General features: G+C 38.4%; 1 protein-coding gene across 1 annotated transcript in view; it reads right to left on the bottom strand.

Moving 5' to 3' along the window:
* The window catches only part of lars2 (leucyl-tRNA synthetase 2, mitochondrial), a 90,760-nt gene extending 71,385 nt beyond the window's left edge, over window positions 1-19,375 (bottom strand). The window contains exons 1-3 of the mRNA XM_036560585.1: window positions 19,211-19,375; window positions 11,548-11,788; window positions 3,587-3,718 (exon numbers count right to left, since the gene is read on the bottom strand). Coding sequence (XP_036416478.1) covers window positions 3,587-3,718; window positions 11,548-11,781 — 366 coding nt within the window. The 5' untranslated portion in view covers window positions 11,782-11,788; window positions 19,211-19,375. The remainder of the gene's footprint in view (window positions 1-3,586; window positions 3,719-11,547; window positions 11,789-19,210) is intronic.
* Between the last annotated feature and the right edge of the window lie 1,114 nt (window positions 19,376-20,489).

Below are 20,489 nucleotides of genomic sequence, written 5' to 3'. Positions count from 1 at the left end.
TGAGTTGGAATGGAGTTTGTGATCCAGAACTACTCATCTAACATCTGACCTCACTAATGCTCCTATAGCTGAATGCAATCAAATCCTCACAGTCATGTTCCAATATCTAATGCAAAGCTGTTAGTGCAGCAAAATAGGGACAGTTGTTAATATCTTTAATAACAGCTCCTTGTTAATATCCTTTTCAGAAGAAACTTCAGATTAGCAGGTTTGATTTCTAAAACGATTAGGTAACAGATATGCATATCTTTATAAACAGAATTGTGTTTAAGTTTTAAACTGGACAACCAGTTTTTAGCAAGATTTACCAAACCTTTAAATCAGGACTGCAAGCCTTTCCTTACATGGAAGTATTTGCGTAATAAGAGCAGAAACTCTGAGGTGAAGGACAGAGGAGACTTTGAGGAGACACTGTTGCATGCAACTGCCTACAAGAGCCCCAGCAGCACCTCTCCATCTGCCGCACAAAGTAAGAGCGAGCGAGCTTAACAGTTGACGTAAACCGGATTAAAAAGGAAAAATGCTTTGATCAGTGACAAGGTCTTTCGTGTCTCCACAAGCATCATTTCCTCATTTGTATACCACGGGGACAAGTTATTTATGTGCGTGGCTGAGTAAATGCGAGAGTCACAAATTGATGCTCTGATTGCTATGGTGAACAGACAGAAGACAGATGCCAATCACATGATCCTTATTATCACTGTCTTGTGGGAAAGAACGTACTGAACAGATGAACTTCACCATAATGATGTTGCCCATTAGCTCCTCAACACGCTTCCTAAACGTGCAGGGTGACAACATCTCACTACCTGGCATGCATGCCAACATCTTTTTTCCTTTTTCAGGTGAAAAAAATAGCAAACTACTTTTACTATTTTACCGCTATTTTTTTATTACAGTAATGTACCTTAGATCCATTTTCTGTAAAATGATTGTCACTGTTTTTCGACCGAGTGTTAACAGCAAAGGCTTGAACTTCAACCAACGTGTTGTCATATCAAAACAGATGTTGTTGTTTCAAAAGAATGCTGTAATATCACTTTCATTATGTGGTATCTTTTTCATGTACAGATCTCCTGACATCAAAACACAAACATTTTGTAAAAAGTTGTAATGCGGTGGCCAATATGACATTATACACCAATCAGGCATAACATTATGACCACCTCCTTGTTTCTACGCTCACTGTCCATTTTATCAGCTCCACTTACTATATAGGTGCACTTTGTAGTTCTACAATTACAGACTGTGGTCCATCTATTTCTCTGCATACTTTGTTAGCCCCCTTGTACCCTGTTCTTCAGTGGTCAGGACCCCCATGGACCCTCACAGAGCAGGTACTATTTGGGTGGTGGATCATTCTCAGCACTGCAGTAACACTGACGTGGTGGTGGTGTGTTAGTGTGTGTTGCGCTGGTCTGAGTGGATCAGACACAGCAGTGCAGCTATGAATCTGATATGGTGTGCCCCAGGGATCAGTTCTCATACCCCTTTTGTTCAATCTTTGCACCCTTTAGGTCAATTCTGTGACAGCAACATTGATTACCAAAGTTATGCACATGATGCACAGGTGCCAGATGATTAAACTCACTGTCAGTGAATGGAACTAAATAATTGGATAAGGCAAAAAATTTACTTTAATTAAATAAGGACAAATCTGAGATCACTGTGTTCTGCAGCAAAGAGAAGAGACTTAATAACCTTGATTCCAGGGTTCTAAAACCAAAGGCCAAGTCTGAAATCTTGGTGTTCTAACAGACTCAGATCTCACTTTCACTAGCCATTCCAAAGTAATCAGCAGAACAGCAGTCTAAGATCTTAAAAATATAGCAAGAGTCAAGAGTCCCAACAAGATCTAGAGAAATTCATCCATGCTTTCATCTCTAGCAGGGTGGACTACTGTAATGGTCCAATAACATTTCCACCTTCGTCTTTAATTTCCTGTTAATTTTTTTTATTCTGTTTTTATGTACTTCTGTTTAATTGTTTGTCTTTTAGTCTATGTCTCCTTTTACTTTTTATTTGTGTTGTCTTTTACTCTTAAGCACATTGACTTTACTTTTTTACTTTCAACATTCTTTTTGCTTTTATTAATATAAGGCACACTGAATGAAATGTGCTATTTTAAATAGATGCAATGTGATTTCTTCATGATTCAAAATTCTTTATACTCAAAATGTAGCACTAGAAGATTCACATAAATTATCAATATTGAATTACATGGAAAAACATATTGTGATCAAATTTGGCCATTCTGCCTAAGCCACCAGGCACCCGCTCTCTAATAATCAAAGATGAAGTTTATAGAGTGATAAAGCCATTATCACTCCTCTGTTTTCACCCCTCTCTAACCTCCCCTAATAGGAAAACCTGACTGAACGCTGTCAGTTCCAATTCAATCAGCAGCACAGTGCTGCCGCTGCCTCTCTGACTGTGCCAGCACTTGGTCAAGGCCCATTAAATCATCACCTACACTAAGCACTGTGTTTACAACACCCAGCAGCTGCTGCCCGTCTCTCGGACCAGAGTGGGATTGGTCACGGAGAGGACAGCAAGACTGATGGGATGACTCAAAGGGCACACAGAGGGAAATGTGAGAAAAACAGGATAAGCAACTGTGAGTGAGATTTAGAGAAAGCGAGAGAGAGAGAAAGAGAGGGAGAGAGCTGAACTTTTTTTTTTGGGGGGGGGGCTGTTTTGCCTTACACTGCCCTGTATACACCCTTCTATTAATTAATTACAAAATATGTGTTATAGCCCAAAATGTCATTTTAAAACTACCATAAAACAACATCCCTGGCATCAAGCAGCACATATTACACTACGTGTAATAGCTTTCTGTGAGGAAGCTTTCAGAGGCACAGCACACAATTACTGTTAAGCTTCTCTAGAACGGAGCATTTCACATCAAACTGCTCTAACTGGCGTTGTTCCCACATTTGTTGTGTATTTTTATAGGTCCACTTATAATATCTGTGAGTTTCTTTATATCTAAAAAAGTCATAATCTACTTTTACCTCTCTTTATCTCAGCTAGTTCTTGTTGCTGCACCTTTAAGACTGAAATACAACCCTGTTTCCAAAAAGGTCGGGTTGTTGTGGAAAATGTAAATAAAAACAGAATGCAGTGATGTGCAAATCATTTTAACCCTTAATTTAATTTAGAAATAGTAAAAAGACAACATATCAAATGTTGACACCGAGAAATTGTCTTTGTACTATTTAATTCAATTAAATATGGGGTTTAAATGATTTGCACATCTTTGCATTCTGTAGATTTTGCATGATGTTTCAACTTTTTTTTAGAAATGTGGTTGTACATAAATGACGTCTGTTCTTATTGGCTAGCATGAGGCTTGAGATGCAATCAGAAACGTGCTTTTATAAATTTTCCATGTATTCAGATGCCTCTGACTTTAAACCATAATGATGGCATAACAGAAGACCTTGACCAAAGAGCTTCACAGGACAAAAACCCAGGCTGCCGAGTATGTGCGTAGGCAGGCAGGAAAAGAACTCAGAGACGATATGTGTATATGAGCGCGAGGACGATAAATGTGATTCAGAGAAACTCTCCACACAGCTACCTTATGACCCCTCATGCGCTGGAAGTGGGCGATGGTGTCGCTGATGGTGTAGACCCTCACATGGCCCATGTGCAGCCGACCAGACGGGTACGGAAACATGGAGAGGACATAAAACTTCTTCTTCTGGGAGCTCTGAATGTCAAGAGAAAATAAACAGGAAAAAAAAAACTTTTGTATCGCACAGATATTTCAGTATTTTACTATTTTACAGTATTTCACTATTTTAAACTTAGCTCTCAACCGTGTAAAAGAAAAACAAACCTTTTCAGATCATTCACAGACCAAGCTGCATAAAAAAACCAAGCCCAAGAAAATGTCCCTGGTTCTTGTGAATAAAATGTGTAAGTAAAAAGAGTAACTGTGAGCAGCATCTCTTAAAACTATCGTAAAACAATGTCTCAGACATTGTCTCAGACATCAGGCAGTGTATTCACAACCTTTTAGTGTAATACCTTTCCACGAGAGAGCTTTTAGAGGCATTAAAAGGCTTCAGACGCCTGCTTCTTACGACCCCCCCTGTGAAAAATTCTGATCTGTTTGTCTAGCATGGAGCATTTCGCAGCAAACCACTCTAAAAGATTTTCTATCTTAACAAATGTCTTATGAAAAAATCAGTGGAAATCCCCTTTACATTATAATTCATGGAAATATGTAGGTATTTGTGTGTTAACACATAGTTACAAGCTGTATACAGGTATAATGATGCATAAAATTTATTATTTGATTGATACAATGCATTAATGTCTCATTTCAGTACATTTTTTTAATACAGCGAAAATAAAAAGAGGCTAAAACATTAATATGTTAACGTTTCCTATTTCATTACACCACTCAACACTATAAAAGTAAAATATCTGAAACAAAACATCGGTTTAACCCAAAATAAAGTTTCACAAGCTAACACATTAGCCAGAAGCTGATGTGCTAGTCATGATACAGTATGATACAACACAATATGAGATGCTGTGATACAATTCAATGTCATTTTTTGTATTGATACATCTCTAAAGTTTTAGCTTATTACTGTTTTTATGAATAGATGTATCTTCAGAATATGAGAATTTTTTATTATTAAGTCTCAGAGCTTATTTGACTTGTAGACAATGTAAAGGTGTAGACAATTCCAGAGTGTATTAAACTATGTGACACTTTAAACCTCTCAGGGTGTGGTCCTTACTCAATAACCATGGGCTCATGAAAGCAGCTGACTAAGGATCTGAAACTAAAGATAACAGAAAAAGTAAAAAAAAAGATTATAAAGGATATAATTAAACACTTCCTGCTTGCAATTTTCACTGTCTGAAATGTCAACAAGAAACAGAAGTTTAAGAGAACTGTTGATGTCATGACAAGGTCTGGAAGACCAAGATTAATCTCTGATCGAACTGCTTGTAGACTGGTCGAGTGTGCAAAGCAAAACCCTCACATCACTGCCAAGAACACATAGGAAGATATGTCTGGCTTCGAACAGTGATGGATCGGTCCATCGTGCAGTGCTGTTGCACAACCATCATCTACATGTGTCATCAGAAGGTAACCTTAACTGAGCGCTCATCACAAGTCAACATCTGAAATATGCAAACAACAATGTGATAAGCCAGAGGTGTTTCAGAAACAAGACCGAGAAAGTAACTCCTTGGTTACAATCATCAAAGATACAATGGGGTCCAAAAGTCTAAGACCAGTACTGAAAAAAAGCTTCTTTTTGCATTAGTTTCTAATTTAATAGAAAGATTTCATTGTACTTTCTATTATCAGGCCTTTTTGTACAAAGGCCTCATCATGGTCAGTGGCACAAATGTGCTTAAATTTGAATAGCGACCTAGAAATCATGTAGAATTTCCAATAATACATTTTTCAAGATTTTTAAATGTTATGTTGTTTATTTCTGGGTTTAAATGAAAAGAATCCCAGATGTTTAATGTGTTTGGAGGAAAAAAAAAAAACAACACACACACATCTTGACAACTGTTAAGCATAGGGGTGGATATATTATGCTTAGCAACCCCGTGGCACAGGAAATATTGGGTGGATAGAGGGAACTAAGGGTCCTTCTTAATGTCAACAAATCCATGTATTTATTTATATTTAGATTTTTTTCCAATGTCTTTGTAAGGGTACATGCAGTTGCCAGTGTTCTTTAAGTTCTTCTCCACTTCACCTCAGTCCATATTAAATGAGCTTGGGCCCAGATAAAGTGGCAGCATTCCTGGATCCTGTTTATATCTGGTATCTTCTTTACGTTTTAGAGTTTTAACTTGCATTTGTGGATGCAGCGACGAACTGTTTTCACAGACAGTGGGTTTCAGAAGTGTTCCTGAGCCCATGCAGTGATTTCCTCTACAGAATCATGTCCGTTTTTAATGCAGTGCTGCCTGAGGGTGAAAAGATTACGGCCAGCATATACTGGTTTTTGGCCTTGTCCCTTGCATACAGAGATTTCTCCAGATTCTCTGAATCTTTTAATGATATTATGTACTGTAGATGATGAAAAGTAAAAGTTCTTTGCTATTTTACATTGAGAAACATTATTCTTGAATTGTTGCAATATTAGTCTTTCACAGAGCAACTTTACTTCTGAAAGACTCAGCCTCTCTGAGATGCTCTTTTATACCCAGTCATGTTACTGACCTGTTGCCAATTAACCGCCAGGTGTTTTAGCATTACATAACTTTGCCAGTCTTTTGTTGCCTCCATCCCAACTTTTTTGGAATGTGTTGTTGTCATCAAATTCAAAAAGGGCATATGTTTTTCAATAAACAATAAAATTTCCCAGTTTCAACATTGGATATGTTGTGTTTGTACTATTTTCAATTAAATATAAGGTTTAAATGATTTGCACATCATTGCATTTGTTTTTATTTACATTTTGCACAGCGTTCCAACTTTTTTGGAAATGGGGTTGTACTATGCATACTGTCAGTAGAACACTGACCAACTGCATGTCTCATTATAAAGAGAGCAAAATTAGCCCTGTTTAACTGGATTTAGTGCAACACACTATGTCAAATATTGGATAAAAAACATTGTATTCACATTTTTTGATAGTATTTTTTAAAAAGGTAGCACTACTGGCTCTTTTTTCACAGTTCCAATGGATCAGATATCTGAAAAAAAAAATATTGTGACACCATGTATCATGAAAATTTATATCATGAAAATATTGTGAAAAGTATCACAATATTATATTTTTGTCATATCGCCCACCTCTAGCTCACCCCTTATTATACTTATTGTTTTTCGTAATGGCACTACAGTTTTGCTGGTGCATTTCGTCTGATCCAACTTGCTTACAAACCTCAGAAACGCTAATTATCATGCTACATAATCGTATTGTGAAACTGCCTTTAGGTTTAATGCAGTAGTATTTTTTGCTATGTTGCCCACCCTCAACACGGTGTGGTGTTTCTTGACATGGCTATGAAGTTATAATCTAATACCATGGTATGCTCAGTGGAAACCTATTCCCACCACAAAGGATTCTGATGTCAGGGATATTTGCTCTTCAGTGGAATCATAAAGTGCCCTCATAAAGGTACAGCTGCTCTGTACAGCTGACCTGCGAGAGAGAGTCTGGCACAGTGACACGACCACTGCCATGCCTGCACACACACACACACTTTGGTTTCTGACGTTTAATGATTCATAAGGTCTTGAAGAAGGCCGCCGGTCCGGGAAGCATTAATCAGATCAGGTCAAGAGAGGCCTGAATTATTCACAGGCTGCCAAAGCGACAAGGCAACCGCTCTAGCACAAGCCTCCACAAAGCCTTGCCCTAAATTCACAGAGAAACACGGTAGGTGACACTCATCCAGCTGAGGTGAGATGTGGGCTGAAAGTCGGAATATAGAACTTGACCTATCGACAGCTGTTCATTCAAAATGTGAAGGAAAAGCAACTTCGCTGTGTGGTAGCAAACATTTTTGAAAAATGAAACACGCTGCTTTTTCTCAATCCGAGTCAGACACAACAGGGGAGACTACCCGAAGCAAACAGAACTGTGCATGAAACTTCAGCCAGACCAGAGATTCATGTACAAGAGCAGAAATAAAAAGTTCTTTAATCATCTCAAGGGTCAGATTATTTTTAGACAGCGGAAGTCCCCTTAAGGATTCATTTAAAGACTGCCACCATGGAAGATCTATCTAGCATCCATATACCGAGGATAAAGATGGTGGTTCTTTTTGAAAAGAAGTGCAATAGAGGTGACAGTTTGTAATAAACAGTTTGTTTTCAACAATGACAACACATCTGGAAAAGCATTTAAATCCTCATTGGCCCTGTTTACATTTGGCTTTTCAAAAGAAATGCATCTCATTTGTAGATGTTGTCTATGCACACATTTAAAAGATGCACATGGAGAGCATTCAGATCTAACTGCCCTGATCCTGAGGTAGTAGAGCATGCACTGTGATCAGATCCGCGCATTTGTGCACAGGTCTAGCTCGGCTACCTTCGGCACATGCACTAGGGCACACCTAGGACACGGCTGTACGTAAAAGTTGTGAGCATGTAGCAGTGACGCTATAAAAGTTGCAAGTGTTGTAGCAGAAACTCATATGTTTTATAACTGAAATTAAAAAAAACACATTCAATGCTTCTATTAAACCAATTTATCATTGTAACTGAGAAAAAAAAACAGAAGCTTTGTGTTTTAATGCACTTTTTATGAAATGCACAGAGTTCATTTTCATTTCTGCTGGTTGCTCATGCATATAAGTACTGACTATTAATGTATATGTAATGTACTATACTATAAATGTACTATTAAATGTTCCCTTCAAGACCTCACAGCAGGCATTGCTCTACAGAGTTCATCCATTTTATTTTTGCATTACCAATGCAGCACTTTTCACATGTGAATCATGTGAAGATGGACATCAGCAACAAGAACTGCAAAAAACCAAGGTGGCACTGAGAAGACAAGAATGCAAAAGCTACTTACGGAGGATAACAGTTTGGGGTGGGCTGGTCTGCATCATTTAACTGCGTCATGAAAGGAAGTCCCACTCGGTTAATATTCGAGAACTCAGGCTTTCATCTTATGACATATCATGTCTGATATTTGAGCCTTCACGTTAGTGAGGCAGTGAACATCACATTTTATTTGTACAGTAAAGTTGGACCGTTAGCCATTGAGCTCTCATAAACAAAGTTAATCACTTACTGTAGATCCTGCAACAGGTGGCCAACACAAGTAGGAAGTAGTGTCTAGCTATGTTACAAACAACAGTGTAATAAACCTTCATAGCAAGCACTGTTAACACACTTAGAAAAGCTTAAATAAGCTAAGTGCTGAGAGTTTTGGCTTAGAGGGACTCGGAGCAGCGGGACAGCAGTCAAGCTAGGTGAGAAAGAGGAAGGCGAGTAGCTGATGTATACATATTGCTAACTTTGACCGGTTCTTCGGTAGATCTGACGTCACCTGCACCAAATTTAGTCCTGTCCAACTTAAATTGAACTAAAGAAAATGGCAGAAGTCATTTCAAACGTAACATAGTGATCAATGTTAATTCTAAGTGTTAGCAGAGCCATTGTAAAATCACTAGCATTCTTGAAAACTCAGAAATTGTCTTCATTGCTCACACACCTTTCAGCTGTTCTCCTGAATGTATGGCCTAGGTGGGAAAATCAGATTAGCATCTGATCTATAGCATCTTCTATTTAAATATATATCATAGTCACTAGACCTGTTTTCATTTACACTGTAGTCGTACTGTATGTCTCAATTTAAAAGACTGGTAGCAAGAGGAAGCCTCAGAACAGTGTCTGTGTAGCAGTTTAGACACTGGATCAGGCAACAGAAAACAAAACCAGAAAGCAGTCTTTTTAAGGGCCAGTGGGGCAGATCCATCCATACAGTCTTTTACCTAGCCAAAGGGTTCCATGGAGTCGAGCACGCTGCTCTTTCATACAGAGACTATTCTTTGGCCTCTTCAGCCTGGAAAATGCAGTGAAAACAGGAAGCAGAAAGCACTGGGGCCTGTCTGTGCAATGTGTAGTAGTCACTATTTACTAATTAGAATGAAACCCAACCAAAATTTGTTTTTGTTGTCACATATTAGCCATTACTCATACAGTCAATGCACACTGATTCTTACAGCTCGAATGAATGTTTTCATATTTTCACCTTGGATCCAGACAGCTTATTTAGTGATATTACAGATATTTCAATTCTCTGTTCAGGTGGGTCAAGTTTATTACTAAATAGTTAGTACAAAGGTGTCAACATTAACCTTTCAGTTACAGATTAAGTTGTAAAATTGAAAGTTTTGCTACATCTGTTGTAAACATGCCTACTTGCCTCCTACAGTGGTGCCATAGTAGTTTGTAAAGTGAGATTTTCAGGTTTAAAGATAAGAACACCCCTCCTCTGGTGATGTATTTTGAAGGTGGGAGGAACATTTAAAGACTGCAAAGGCTTTGGGGCTTTTCTGAAATGTCTATTTTAAATGTTATTTCTTTCCCACTGGCTAATGTAGGAGGGAGTCAGATAGCTAACATTACTGCTAGGACGTCAACTATCTTGTCTGTACTTATTATTCTCTAAATTAATGGCTACGCAGTCAGGATTTCTTTATTACCGTGGGGGGCACTCAAAATGGCTGTATGATGTTTTTGTGTATGGATGCTGGGTATTTTACTGAGAGACTAATGAAAACACTAAAAGGATACAAAATTGTGAATTCTTTCAAACCAATGAGGCTAAGAAATACAATGATGTGCTACAGAATATTACAAAACATGAAAAATACCATTTTAAATGCTAGTTTTAGGCCCGAATGACAGTTACAGTGAGCTAGTCAGACAACTATGCCAGGTCAAAGTATATAAATAAAATCTTAAGAGGAAAAAACCTTTGACATGTGACACTGAAGTCAATTCCAATTTCCATTGAGTAGACAAATTGAAACTGAAACTGGAATTCAAACAATTTCTAAACAGGATCCAAACAGATCTTCACAGAAACCACTTAAAGTGCCATTCTCATATTACGGCATTAATCAGTCATTAAAGGTTAAACTGGTCTGAAATTCTCTGCAACTATATTCTAGCGACTTCTAGAAACAATGTCCACAAGTATCCAGACACCTTTCTAGTGAATCTGACTATGCTAATATAAATGCACACATAAAGTTTGTATAATCTCTACAGAAAAGCACCACTAATAGAACGAGATGCTCTGGAGCCTAAGATTACCATGCCTAGTGCCAAGTGTCCCCCTCCAACAAGTATAAAGCCCCTCCAACACTGGGTGTGGAGCAATGGAACTGTGTTCTGTGGAGTGATGGCGCTCTATCCATGCCCAATGCGCTCTATCCATGCCCTGACCTCACTAATGTTCTTGTGGCTAATACAATCAAACCCTCACAGCAATGTTCCAAGCATTCTCAGAAGAGTAGAGGCTGTTACTGCAGTAAACGGGGGATCAACTCCCCATTAATACTGTTAATTGGGTGAAAAGGTGTCCATAAACGTGGATATATAGTTTAACTTGCACAGAGAACTAATGCTACCACTTTTACAAAGCTCTTTAGTTTGACTTGAACTGAGTCATATTCATCAAAATTCATCAAAAAAACTGAACATAAAAAAGGGTCTTTGACAGAGGATGTATATTTAACTCGGCCCTTACAACAAGAGTGGGGAACTCCAGTCCTGAAGGGTCAGATTCCTACATAGTTTGGTGATTCTTCCTTTCTTGCTCAAGCACACCTGATTCAACTCATCAGTTATTTACCAGGTTTGGTTGGTGTGTAAGAGCAGGGAAATCACCTAACAGTGCTGGCCACTGGCCCTCAGTTCTGCACCCCTGCCTTAGAGGCTCTAGATTTGTTTAGCAAATTATATATGAATGGAGTTATCCAGCCTAGATATCTAGTTTGTTTGGTCTATTAATTCACAACCTCAACCATCTTCGACCAAGTCTAATTTAACACCTCACCGTCACAATGACTCACCTGCTCCTTCATTTCCTTCTCCCATTGCTGCTGGATGCGTGGATGCCACCACTGCTCCACCCGGCGCCTGGTCTCTGCCCTGTAGTCTCGCTCCCACACTCCAGTCTCGCTGAACAGGGTCCGGACACTGGTCCTGAGGGGACAAAGAGCTGGGGCAATTGGAAAACCAAGGTGTCCACCCTGCCTCACCAGACCCAGAGAGCACACCGCAAGCCTGCACATCGTCATCTGCATCAGACCCCTTGGAGACAAAAAAATAAACTATTAAGTCACATATGGTTAGAGAAGAAGCACCAGAAGAAGAAGCATGGTTAGATAAGAGCAGCTCTAACAGGTAACTGTTTCATAAGCTCCATAAACACAGTGCAATACAACCTCATACAACATACATGTTGTATACTCATCATAGAAAAGCACTGCTAATAGAATGTCGGCGTCGGCTAGAGGGGTAAAAAGCCCCCCAGTGTTGGGCTGTGGAGCAGTGGAACTGTGTTCTCTGGAGGGATGAAGCTCCAACCATGCCTAATGCCAAGCCCCCCGACATCAGTCCCTGACCTCATTAATGCTCTTGTAGCTGAAAGCAATCACAGCAATGTTCAAATATCTAGTGTAATAAACTATTAGTTAGATAAGAAGTACCACAGAGCAGTTTATTACACTTACACTTGGGGGTCGGACTGACTTATCAGTGTACAGTACTGCACAGTCAGAAGTTTAAAATGGGCATTCCAACCTAACTACTATTTAATAAGTTATTTGTCATATTAAGTTATATTATGCAGCGACGCATGGCATCCCTCAACCTCATCACTTTAATAGAATTCATATTGTTGTGTTCTTTTCATTTTTTGTCTATTAATGTTCTCTTACCACAATATACGCAAATACGTCCTTTTTCAGCTTCCTAACAGCAACGTTAGCTATCTGGTCTCCTTCTGAATAAACCAGCTAGCCAAAACATTTCAAACAGTCCACCCTCAACAATGTTCCCCAAAACCCTTGTAGTTTTTCAAACTTTCTCCCACCTTCAAGATACATCATCAGAAGGGGGTCTTCTTAGTCTTTAAACCAGAAAATTCAGCTCTACAGATGTGGTGCTGCTGTAGGAGTTAAGTTTTAAACAGATGTAGTAACAGAGTTTTCGACCTTAAACCTGTTAAACGAAAGCTGACGATTTGACTTCTGTATAATGACAACGTACGTAACAGAAGCTTTTACAGAAAAACTCTAACATGATTTAGAAATCCTTGCAGAAACACAAATTGGTACAAATGGACTATGCTTTATAAAAGGTGTGCTATTTTAAAAGATTTGTTTGACTGCTGAAAGAGAACCATGTTTCACTAGTTTCCACCGTAATTTTCATGAAAGCTTCCTCTTCAAGGTTAGCCCACATGCTCATCGCAGCACATTGAACAGGAAACCAATGTGACCTCAGTATCTGAAAACACATTATGCTTACCGGACTATGAAACAGGTCCACAGGTTTACATCTACAGTGCTGTACTGCATAGACTGATGCTTCATAATGGATGCCAAAGTATGTATGGATGAGTTGTATTGCCGTGAGAATTGGATTACACACAGACATCAGAGCATTAGTGAGGTCAGGTACTGATGCTGGATGATCAATTCTGGATCACAAACTCCAATCCAACTCATCCCAAAGGTATTGGATGGAGCCCCATCACTCCTGAGAACACAGCTCCACTGCTCCACAGCACAATGCTGGAGGCTTTATACCCCTCAGGTTGGCACTCGGCTTTGAGAATGGTAATCTTATGGCTCGTATGTGGCTGCTCCAGAGCATCCCATTCTACTGGCAATGCTATAAAAATTGGTCATTTCTATGGAGATATGAAAAAAGTTTGAATACCCCCAATCAAGTGAAAATAAGTTAACACATCCTAGACAGAGAACACATTAAAATACTTTAATTTAATTACATTTAAATACTAATTTTAGTACAATAGTGTACAATTTTGTTTATTTGCTGAACTTAATAAACTGAAAAAGTGTCATGTGCAAAAATTATGGCACATTTTATATTTTAATGTTTTCCTATATGTTAAACACAGCAGAAATGTGTTCTTTGTAGAGGCTGCATTAACTTTCTAAGTGAAAATCAACAAAACATGTCATTGACCAGGGGTGCCCAAACTTTCAGTCAAAAGGATCCTTTAAATACAGGTGTGAAATGTAACCATGGTTTTGCTTCAACTATAATCCTTTGTGAATGTGTCTGACCAGAAGGTAACTCAAGAGAAATTCCGGCACATGAAACCACTACATCTCGTTCATGCTGGAATTAGTTAGTTTATGCATCAGCTTTATGGTGTATCATCCAAAAAACAGCCTGTGCTTGTGAGAAGGGCCAGCTATAGCTTTTTTGCTTACTGTAAAAGTTCTATGCACTTGCACATGTTGTTTAAAACAGCCAGCAATGTACACAGTAAAACATACAGTATACTATTCCTTTAGCTGTGTCTGTTTACGAGGGTGTAAACTGAATGCAGGGTGAGCTTTGAGTGAGATGAACAGTGTTTAGCTTGCAGGATAGCGTTTAATTACAAACAAATCAATTTTGCTTGCCAGCTTACTAACATCCCAGCAACAGTATTTTCTCCATCACCCTGTGCACGCAGACTCCTTTTCGATGATGTGACAAAGTGTCCTTAGAAGACCGTCCACTTTTGCATCATGTAATACAAACGAGGAACCAGGACAGTGCTGCCAGGGACCCACCTTCCTCGGCTGCAGCATAGCTCTTGGAACACACTGCCATTAAAGTTTGCTCATGTCTTGTTTGCCCTGGGTGCTTTTGTTTTTCCCTGCTGTGTCTTTCGATCATCTTTATAGATTCCCCTGTGCTCTTAGTGTCTTCATGTTTTTTTAAAATGCTTGGAAATGGACTATACCAGTATACATCAGGGTTCGGGAATGGAGGGCCTGAATCCTGCACTGTTGGGTTATTTTCCTGCTAAAACATACAAGATTCAACTCAGTGACAAATTACAAGGTTTAGTTTTTGTGTCAGACTAGAGAAATCACCAAAACTGTGCTGGACTCCACGCCCTGGCTTACATGATTAAAGCAACAGAAAATAGGTGGAGACAGGGCTACCATACTATACATCATCTACCATGACAAAATAAAACCTACTAAACCAACAGCCTCAAAACCCAGGCCCATCACTGTGGTTACTATGGCAACATGAGATACTGTAAGGTGATTATTTTATCACCCTGGAAACTAGAAGTTAACAATAAATAAATAAATATATACAAAACAGGTTTTCACACATGGGCATTGAAAATGAAATAGAAATAAATTCTTTCACTTTGGTCATATAAAAACGTTAATGGTGCACTCATCTATAAAGTATTTGGTCACCTGCTGGGCTTTGCATGTGAGAGCAGTTGACCCCTGTATAACCCTGTAGACAAAGACCTCTTCACCTTCACTATGTGCCCAAAAGCATCCAGACAGCCCTTCTATTTAGTGAATTCAGCTACTTTAAGGTGCACCCATTGCACAGAAAAGCACTGCTAATAGATTGGGATGCTCTGGAGCAGCCACACTTAAGCCTAAGTTCATCATGTCCAAAGCCAAGCATTGACTAGAAAAGTATAAAGCTCCCCAGCACTGAGGAGCTGTGTTCTCTGGATGGATGGAGCTCCATCTAGTACCTTTGGGATTTTGTGATCCAGAACAGATCACCCAACATCACTACCTTACCTCATTAATGCTCTTGATAACAACAACAACAACAACTATAATAATAATAATAATAATAATAAAATTCTTTATTTATATAGCAACTTTCATACTGTGGCAGCTCAAAATGCTTTACAGAGAGGTGATAAAGTTTAACAGTAATACAAGAAATTATGAGTATTAATTTAAAATCAAATAATAAAACAGCAAATATCAAAATAAAAAGATAAATACCAAGAGACATAGGCTTTTATTTAAACACTAAGTTAAAGAAATGTTTTTAGATGTTTAGATGATGTGAACTGAGCTTGACTGTCTAATAAAAGATGGAATTTAGAAGCAGAATAACTGAAAGAGTCTCTCCATGTTTTCTGTATTTTACAGAAGGTATTTACAGAAGGTCAGTATGTGCAGATCTAAGATCACATGCTGGAACATAAACAGACAGACGTATGGGTCTGTGGGGATGTAAGTGGTGCTTCAAGGTCATTTAGAACCTTAATAACTAGCAGCAGAACTTTAACGTCTGTCCTGAAAGATACAGGTAGCCAGTGCAGCTCTTTTAAAACGGGAGTGATATGATCTCTCTGTTTTGTTTTTGTTAGGATGCACGCTGCCGCATTTTGTACGAGTTGTAGAGGATGTATTAGGAAGTCCAGTAAGAAGAGCATTACAGTAATCATCTCTGCTTGTAACAAATGCATAAACAAGTTTCTCTGCATCGCTCTGAGATAAAAAAGGCCAAACTTCTGCGATATTTCTCAAATGCTAGAAAGCTACTTTAGTGATGGCATTTACATGCAGGACAAAGCAGAGCTCAGAGTCTAAGATCATGCCTAGGTTTGGTAAATGAAGCTAAAGAACCAAGCTTCTCATAAAGCAGCATTCTCTAAGTTTTAATATCAAGAATCACTATTTCAGTTTTTTCTTGATTTAGTTATAGAAAATTTTGTGACTACCACTGAGAAATATCTGACACATAGCTGGTAAGCCTGTCAATATATAATAATATAATTGTGTGTTGTCAGCATAGCTATGAAAATTAAAATTATGTTTCCTGACGACATCACCTAGAGGTAACGTGCAAAGACAAAAGCAAAGGCCCAAGAACTGAACCTTTTGGGACTCCACAAGAAATGTACATTTTTTTGTTGAATGATTTTCAGTATCAAAGGTTGCACTAAGATCCAATACGACCAGAATAGAAAGATTTTGTGCATCAACGTTGAGCCTAGGGTCTTCCACAAGACAATCCAATTCTGTCTCTTGTGACTGAATGCAATCAAATCCTCACAGCAATGTTCCATCTAATGTAAAGTGTTCTTAGATGAGTAGAAACTGTTACTGCAGCAAAGCAGAAACAAACTCCTTATTAATACCTTCCATTTCAGTAGAAATGCTGACTTAGCCAATGTCTACAAACTTTAAGACATTTAGCACAGATGCCTATAACCAAAAACCCCACACAGTCTACTGGCCCTGATAAACCACAGAACCAAAAACAAGGAGTGCTAAAGGCTTTCTGTAGGAAACAGCAAAAGTGGTTTGTGGCATCATTTCTCAACCAAACGCCCACATGCTTCATGAGTCTCAGCACCGTCTCGGCTCAGTGGTACACTCAAGGTTGCCGGTTTGTGTAACATGGTAAGGGGGCAGGAAGACAGACAGAAAGAAATATATACTGTGCATTAAGGGTGGGTGGATTGATGCTGAAGCATCAGTATTTCAGACACTGATGCTTCCTTTGGAGAATAAATCCTTGCTTAAAAATATCGATACTAGGTGGTTTTAGGCAGTAATCTGAATCTCTTTCCTTTCGTGAAACTGTATATTTGATGCAGAAAAAGTGAAAAGAAAAAAAATGATTGTAACAAATAAATGTGTGGGACCTTTGCCCTCTCCTTCTGTTCCTCACATACATAAGACAGTGAAGGCTCTATAATAGTCCTCTGAAGTCATGCTGTCATTTTGTAGTCAATGTCAGGTCCATATTAGGAACTCAGGGTCTAAGCTGTTTTCTTTATGGGAGTCATAAATTACATTTTTGAAAATCGCCCCATCACACCCTGTGGTAAACAAAAGTGTTCCAATTAGTGGTGGGCAGTATGATGATATTTTATCATTATCATGATAAATTACACCACAATTCACTGAGCATATCATGGATGCTGTCAGTACTTAAAGAACACTGATCAATTGTATGTTTCATTAAACAGTGGAAATAATTTGTCATGCTTAATTGGATATGATTCATATTAATAATGTTTGATGTACTCATCAGTTTTAACAATGTGCCAGTACTGTTGCATTGTGTCAGTTGCAACTTATCAAGGCTAAGAAAAATGACATTTCATGATGCCTACTGTGACAATGTCTTCACATAACGTGATGTTATATTTTTGCCATCCCACCCACCCCTGTTCCAAATACTGCTACATTTTATTGTATGTACAATTTGGCCTCCAAATGTCACTGGATCCTCTGAATAAAGACGTCATTAAAAAGTCAAACTATGAATATTACTACTATTAATATCACAGCAGTGTTGGCGAGCTTTACTATGGAAGCTCACACTGCTGTGCTTTACACTGACATTGTAAGACTGGCAACCTCGCTAATCATCAAGCTTTGCAAAATGTGGTAGTTATGTTGCTTTGGCCGTCGCAGCTTACACTGTGAGAGCTGGAGTTGTTAAAGAATAAAGTATAGCATTAGACTTACGTTCATGCGACATCATTTCAATGCGCAGGTTTGTAGCAATATTTTAGTTTGACTACTTCACAACCTCATAATTCAGAGGATTCAGTAACACACAGGAAAAATATGTACAGTACAAAACATACTGGGTTTAGAACATTTTTGTTTGCCACAACATGTGACAGATTATTCTGTACATTTTTCCCCGCTTAGACCTGGAGTTCCTTATATGAGCATGACATTGACTACAGAATGACATACTACTTCAGAGGTCTACGATAGGTCTCACTTCATTAAATGGTCACCACATGTGGAAGTTTACTAATGCAAAGACTTATGGCATTATATGGTACTACTAACAAATTAAAAAAGAAAATAAATAGTGTAGCACACGATCCCAGACAGGAGACAGTTTGGGGCCATTTCTGGCTTTCCAATGTGAATGCTGGATAACTACCAGGCAAATGTGAGGCATGCAGACCAGAATAGGGCTAGATGCCAGACAGCTTCATATGGTTTTGTCTTGTGTCTATAATGGCGGGCCAATTCTAGTCTGAATGTTGTGGACCAACAATGTAGCTGGATCAGATTTGGGCCCCTCTATTAATTCTACTCACTTTACAGTGTGTGGATGAGATGGGGTCAGCACAAATTAAAGTGTAGCACATAACCTCATACAGAGAGAGAGAGAGAGGGGGAGAGAGAGAGAGAGAGAGAGAGAGAGAGAGAGAGAGAGAGAGAGAGAGAGAGAGAGAGAGAGAGAGACATTGCTGTGTTGTTGCTATGGTTACAGGGCTGGAAAATGGCTATAAATCTCACCACCGACGTTTCTGATGTGTCTCCAAAATTAGTTTACAACATCGCGGCTATTTAGTCACATTAAACATAACTTCTGTACATTAGTGACATCTAATCACGGCTGTACTCTCAGACATGCAGCGCTGCGGTTAGCGTTAGCAGGCTAGCTAAGCTAGCTGTCTAAGAGGACACGGCGAGGTTTGACAGCTACAGTCACGATACAAGCTGAGAGAACTCGGACAGACAGCGACCTGCACAGCTGTGCTTTACAAGAGCTAATCTGAGACTTTAAAACTGAAATCAAAGAGGTGAGAAGAGAGTAAACTGAGAACTTAACACTGAAGATTACAGACCAGAGCATCTCTCTCTCTCTCTCTCTCTCTCTCTCTCTCTCTCTCTCTCTCTCTGCACAACAACAACTCAAACACAAACACACAGAGCAGCTACTCACTGAGCCGGAGGATTAAACGAGCTGCCCGGCTGGACTGGGACTGAGAGCTGCCCTGAGTCATGTAGGAGACATTAACCCGGTTTAAACTCAGCTCTTCATCTGTCTGAGTCCGAGTCCGAGTCCGAGTCCGAGTGTGCTTCAGCAGGACTCACACCGCTCACAGGGCGCCGCCATATTGTTCAAAACAAACTTTATTAGATCCGCTACAGACACAAACTCAGAGCGCTGCTCCACTGCAGCCACAGCAACGCTGTTTCTCTCACTCTGTAAAATAATGCGACGAGTCTTTTCAAGTATTTTAAAATATTAGATATTGAAAATATTAAAAAATTACATATATAAGGATTCTTATTTATATATATTTTTATATATAAATAAATATATGTAAGAATATGTTAAATATTTTAAATATATATATTTCTGGCAGCAGTACCTCAAATTCTAACTAAAATTTGACTTTTTATGACTTATTTTCTTGAACTTATGGCTTATTATGTCAAAATAGTTTTTTTTTTTCTCAAAATCTTGACATTAAAATAATCACTGGGGCAGACAGCAAATATTAACATGAAAGCAATTTTTTAAGGATGTTTCAAAAGATTCTATTTAGAAATCCCAGCTGAGCATGTTTTTTAAATCCCAAAAAATGGAAACGTCCTGGAAAAAGAGAACATATGGTCACCCTGCAAAACGAAATGGAATACCTCAACATAACTCATACATTGAAGTTTCAAGATAATAAGTCAATAAGTCAATATTGTAAGAAAATAAGCCCTTAAATTAATTTTGACACAGTAAATGTGGAAAATCTCCAAAAAAGAAGTAATAATTTTAAGAAAATAAGTCACTATTTCAACATATTAACTTAAAATGTTGAGAAAATAAGACATACTAAGTCAAAATATCGAGACTGGTCATATTTTCAGATTAAAAAGTCAAATGTTTGACTTACTGCCAGAAACAGAACAGACAAGGTTTCAACCCATATGAAAAATAAATGCAAAGTGTGTTTAAAATTGTTTGAAATACATTTTGGAATGAAAAAAAAATGTGTTTGAAATGTATCTCACATCTAAATTTTATTTTTTTTTCCCCAATATGGAAAAGCATGTTAAAAGAAATGAATAAACCAACACATAGACTGAGCACAAACTAGCTACTTTCAACTAAACTGTGGAAATGCAGTATAAAATATGACTCTTTTTTCAGAGTATTTTTTGAATTTAACACAAGGTTTTCTAAGGACATTGAAGAAAAATGTACACCAGTCAACAGTATT

Source organism: Colossoma macropomum, unplaced genomic scaffold (genome assembly GCF_904425465.1).
Source record: "Colossoma macropomum unplaced genomic scaffold, Colossoma_macropomum, whole genome shotgun sequence".
NCBI classification, from domain to species: domain Eukaryota; kingdom Metazoa; phylum Chordata; class Actinopteri; order Characiformes; family Serrasalmidae; genus Colossoma; species Colossoma macropomum.
Note: the sequence above shows the minus strand (reverse complement) of the source record. Positions and strands in the feature narration are given on the sequence as shown.